Source organism: Impatiens glandulifera, chromosome 5 (assembly GCF_907164915.1).
Source record: "Impatiens glandulifera chromosome 5, dImpGla2.1, whole genome shotgun sequence".
Classification (NCBI taxonomy): domain Eukaryota; kingdom Viridiplantae; phylum Streptophyta; class Magnoliopsida; order Ericales; family Balsaminaceae; genus Impatiens; species Impatiens glandulifera.
The window spans coordinates 36,436,742-36,441,100 of NC_061866.1; the positions used below are offsets into that span (position 1 = coordinate 36,436,742).

General features: G+C 31.4%; 1 protein-coding gene across 1 annotated transcript; it reads left to right on the forward strand.

Moving 5' to 3' along the window:
* The first annotated feature begins 665 nt into the window (after positions 1-665).
* On the forward strand, positions 666-2,775 carry LOC124939001 (cytochrome P450 76T24-like). Its single transcript, XM_047479520.1, has 4 exons — positions 666-825; positions 902-1,384; positions 1,520-1,816; positions 2,007-2,775. The coding sequence occupies exons 1-4, from the start codon at positions 694-696 to the stop codon at positions 2,616-2,618; spliced, it is 1,524 nt and encodes a 507-aa protein (XP_047335476.1). The 5' UTR covers positions 666-693; the 3' UTR covers positions 2,619-2,775.
* Positions 2,776-4,359: the final 1,584 nt, after the last annotated feature.

Consider the following 4,359-nt stretch of genomic DNA (forward strand, 5'->3'; position numbering starts at 1 on the left):
TTTGTCGTTATGCCAACTATGCTTAAAAAGTTAGTAGATTATTTCATCTAAATATTGACAAAAATGAACAGAATTAGAATTCAATGATGAATAATCATGCTGAGAAAGAAATAAGTATCAATGCATATGCCCCCATTTTAAAGTTTCCTTTGTCCATTAGTAAATATCCCAGACAGCAAGCATGTGATCAACAATTATTTTATTATATGTGATTTATTATATATAATGTCTTCCGGCCCTTTTTAGTTGTTTATATTTTATATTTTTGATAGCATACAACCTCTCGATTTGGGTGACATGAACTTTGGAGTATTTAACTAACTAAACTATCTTACTGGTTAATTTTAAAAAATATATATATTATATATTTTTAATATAACATAAAAGTTAAATAAATAAAATTATAAGTTCCCCAAAGTACGGGCCGGCCATGTATATAAGTAAGTTTGAACATCTCTAACCATGTTAGAAAACATATTAAATAACGTCATATATTTATTTGATTTAAGTTATCACAGAACTATTATTAATTATCACCTTAGCAGCTGCAAGTTGGGGATACATTTGTTAATTATAACACAATCCAGTATTATATATTCAATGTTTTCTAGCTTGCATCTGAATTATTCCCTATAAATACCAATCAAGGGAAATCATCAGCCTTCAAACAAGAATCAATTGAATTACAAGATCATGGATATTATTCCTTTGATTCTCTCCTCATTCCTCTTCATCTTCTTTCTCAGTTCAGCTCTTTCTCACTTTAGAAGAAGGAAGCTTCCCCCAGGTCCTATTGGCCTGCCCATCTTTGGAAACCTTTTTCAGGTATGCTAATATTTGTAAATATATTATTTTAATGTTGATTCGAACCCATAACCTTGAAGACATTCATTCCTTGTAGGTTGGGCCGAAGCCACATGTGTCGTTTGCGAGACTGGCCAAAAAGTACGGTCCAATAATGTCCATACGGCTCGGTTCTGTCACATCGGTGGTTGTTTCTTCCCCGGAGATTGCCCGAGAGATTTTACAGAAGCATGACGAGGTTTTATGTGACAGGGCAATACCAGACGTTGCGAGAGGCCAAGCTAATTTTCACATCTCCATGGTTTGGCTTCCCTACGGCAATAGGTGGCGGATGCTCAGACAAGTATTGAACACTCAGTTGACACACATGCATAAGTTGGACTCCTTGGTCGAGTTGAGGCATAAGGCTTCTAGAGAGCTTGTGGAATTCGTGAAGGAGATCTCTCAACGCGGTGGGCCGGAGATTATTGGGGAGAGACCGGTTGCTATCGGAAACTTGGCTTTCGCGACCGCTCTCAACCAAATGTCAAAGACTTGTTTCTCGCAGAATGTCGCAGAATATGAATCCAAAGAGATTCAGGTATATAAATAAATAAATTCTATTAGGTATCCTAAATTTCAGGACCGACCCTAATGAGTTTAAGACTCATAGTTCAAGTAATGGTAGAGCATAAGAACTTATAATGAATTGACATGTATGTATATATGGACGTAGGGGTTTATGAAGGCGGTGAAAACAGTGATGCATGTGGCGGGACAGTTTAACATAGCAGACGTGTTTCCTTGGCTTAAGACAATGGATCCACAAGGGTTGAGGCGCAAGTCTAAGGAAGCTTATGGCTGGCTTGAGGCTGTGGTTGATGTCTTTGTTAACAAAAGGATGCAATGGAGGAAGGATTCTAGCCTTTCTTCTTCTTATACACATCATGATGGTGATCTCTTGGATTCATTTATAGACTACAGTCTTAAAGACCCTAACTTTAATACTCAACAGCTCAAAGTCTTACTACTGGTTAGTAACTAACTCAACTTTAGTTTCAATTATTTGATGTGAAATATAAGATTGTGACAAACTATGAGTTTCCATAATTTGACCTACTTTCAAATCTTCTCATACCAATATTTTAAGAACATAAATATAATAAGAAATCAGTTTTTATACTTAATATCTTAACTAGTGTTTTTTTTATATATTTTTGTAGGAGTTAATTCTGGCTGGATCTGATACAACATCCATCACCGTTGAATGGGCAATGACGGAACTTCTTTTGAATCCAGACATAATGATAAAGCTTCGTCAAGAGATAACAGAGGTAATTGGCCCAAAGGGAGAAATAGAAGAAGCTGACATTATTAATTTACCATACCTACAAGCTGTAATTAAAGAAGCAATGAGGCTTAGGCTAGCTGTTCCACTTCTAATTCCCCACAATTCCAAAGAAGAAGTTGAAGTTAATGGCTACGTGATCCCTAAGAACACACAAACAATCATAAATGCTTGGGCAATGGCTCGAGATCCCTGCTACTGGGAAGCCCCCGACAAGTTCTTACCCGAGAGATTTCTGAACTCAAACATGGATTTTAAAGGGCAACATTTTGGGTTCATTCCATTTGGTTCTGGACGAAGAATATGCCCTGGGATACTCGTGGCTCAACGCATGGTTAGCCTCATAATTGCGTCATTGGTTTACCATTTCGATTGGAAGCTTCCAAGAGGTACCACAATAGATAACCTTGACATGGATGATGTCTTTGGCCTCACACTCCGAAGGGCTATTCCATTGCTCGCGGTCCCAAAACTGATTAAACACTGATATATGATTAATTAAATGGTGTTGTGTTAAGTTATTGAAAATTGAGTGCAGTGTCAAGTTAAAATAAAAGATCTTTTGATAGATCAATTGTCTCATTATTAGTGTCACATGTTACTTGGGATACATCTTGTTTAACTTAATATTAGAAGTCATTTCAGTGCCACAACTCTATTAATATATATTTACAAATAATTATAATTACAAATTATTTTTTATTATAGGTGTAAGTTATAAATTTTAATTAATTTGTGATAGAACACATAAATTCAAACTCCTGGTTCGAGTCTTAACAATCAAACCATTTTAAAATTAAATTTTAGTTAATGTATTTGTATAAATAGTTTTAGTTATTTAAAATAATTAAAAAATCTTGTATTAAAAGATGGAACTTTCATCAATTAAATCACAACATGAAATTATAAAAAATAAAAATAGTAGTAGTACAAATGAAGTGTAGAGTGTTAATCGTTTTTCAATATTCTTTTCGTTTTTTTAATTATACTTAAAAGATTCTCATTATTTGGTATATACATGAACTATTTCTTTAAATATTTTTTTTTAAGTTTAATTAAAAAGATAATGATGAATTAAATAATAATTTGTTTTGAAATTCATATGATATAATTAATTAATCTGAAATCAAGTTTTCAAAGGTGACATGTTTTATTTACATAAAAAGAAAGTGGTATATTTAGATACTCTAAACTAAATGTGAATGCGTTTGACAAAATCTTACATTCCTATTAATAATTTTTATATGAAAGAAATATAATATTTATTGCAAGAAAAAACATAAAATAATTGTATTTCTGAAAAAACATAAAATAAATATATATATAAATTAAATAGTTAAAAAGTTGAACTTATATTGTTAAAACGTTCTGTGTTTATCAAATTTTGTGTTAAATTTAAAAAACAAATCTTATTAGCCTAGTTATTTAAAGGGTTATACTTGTTTTGCTAGGTTGCAATTTGGAAACATAACTATAACATTTTTAATTTTATTTTTAACCGTTTTAAGTTTATGGGCGGGTCAACCCACAATCCGACTCAAATATCCATTTACTCTCACATATATATCCAAATTAACCACAGTTCTCGACCCAACAATCCGGACACTTTAAAAATTAAGCATCATTATATATATATATATATATAGATGAGTTAGTTAAAAAGTTGAACTTATATTGTTAAAACGTCCCGCGTTCATCAAATTTGGTGTTGAATTAAAATATAAAGTCTTATTAGCCTAGTTGGTTAAAGGATTTTATTTATTTTTGTTAGATTGCAAGTTTGAAACATACTTGTAGCATTTTTAATTTTATTTTTAACTGTTTTAAATTTATGGGCGTGTCAACCCACAATCCGACCCAAATATCTATTTACTCTCACATATATATAAGGGTGGGTCGGTACGGTATACCTTAATATTTTATTCATATCTTATACTTTACCTAAAATTTTGGTATGCAAAAATGAATACTTTTACCTTACCTTGATTTTGGTATACATTAATTTTGATGTACCTTAATTTCGGTATACAAAAAATCCATACTTTTACCTTACCTTAATTTCGGTACGATATCGGTGTTATACATTTGATATCTAAAAATCATATTAACTTAAAAAAATCAATATCATCGGTAAGGTAGAAAGACATATATAGAATAATATTTCAATAAAATTATATTTTAATAATATTCAAAAATTATATTTTTATAATTAAATTATTGCCAAATTT

Coding starts and splice junctions, on each gene's coding strand:
- LOC124939001 (XM_047479520.1), top strand. CDS start 694: ATGGATATTATTCCTTTGATTCTCTCCTCATTCCTCTTCATCTTCTTT. Junction 1,385..1,519: donor ATGAATCCAAAGAGATTCAG/GTATATAAATAA, acceptor ATATGGACGTAG/GGGTTTATGAAGGCGGTGAA. Junction 1,817..2,006: donor AGCTCAAAGTCTTACTACTG/GTTAGTAACTAA, acceptor ATATTTTTGTAG/GAGTTAATTCTGGCTGGATC.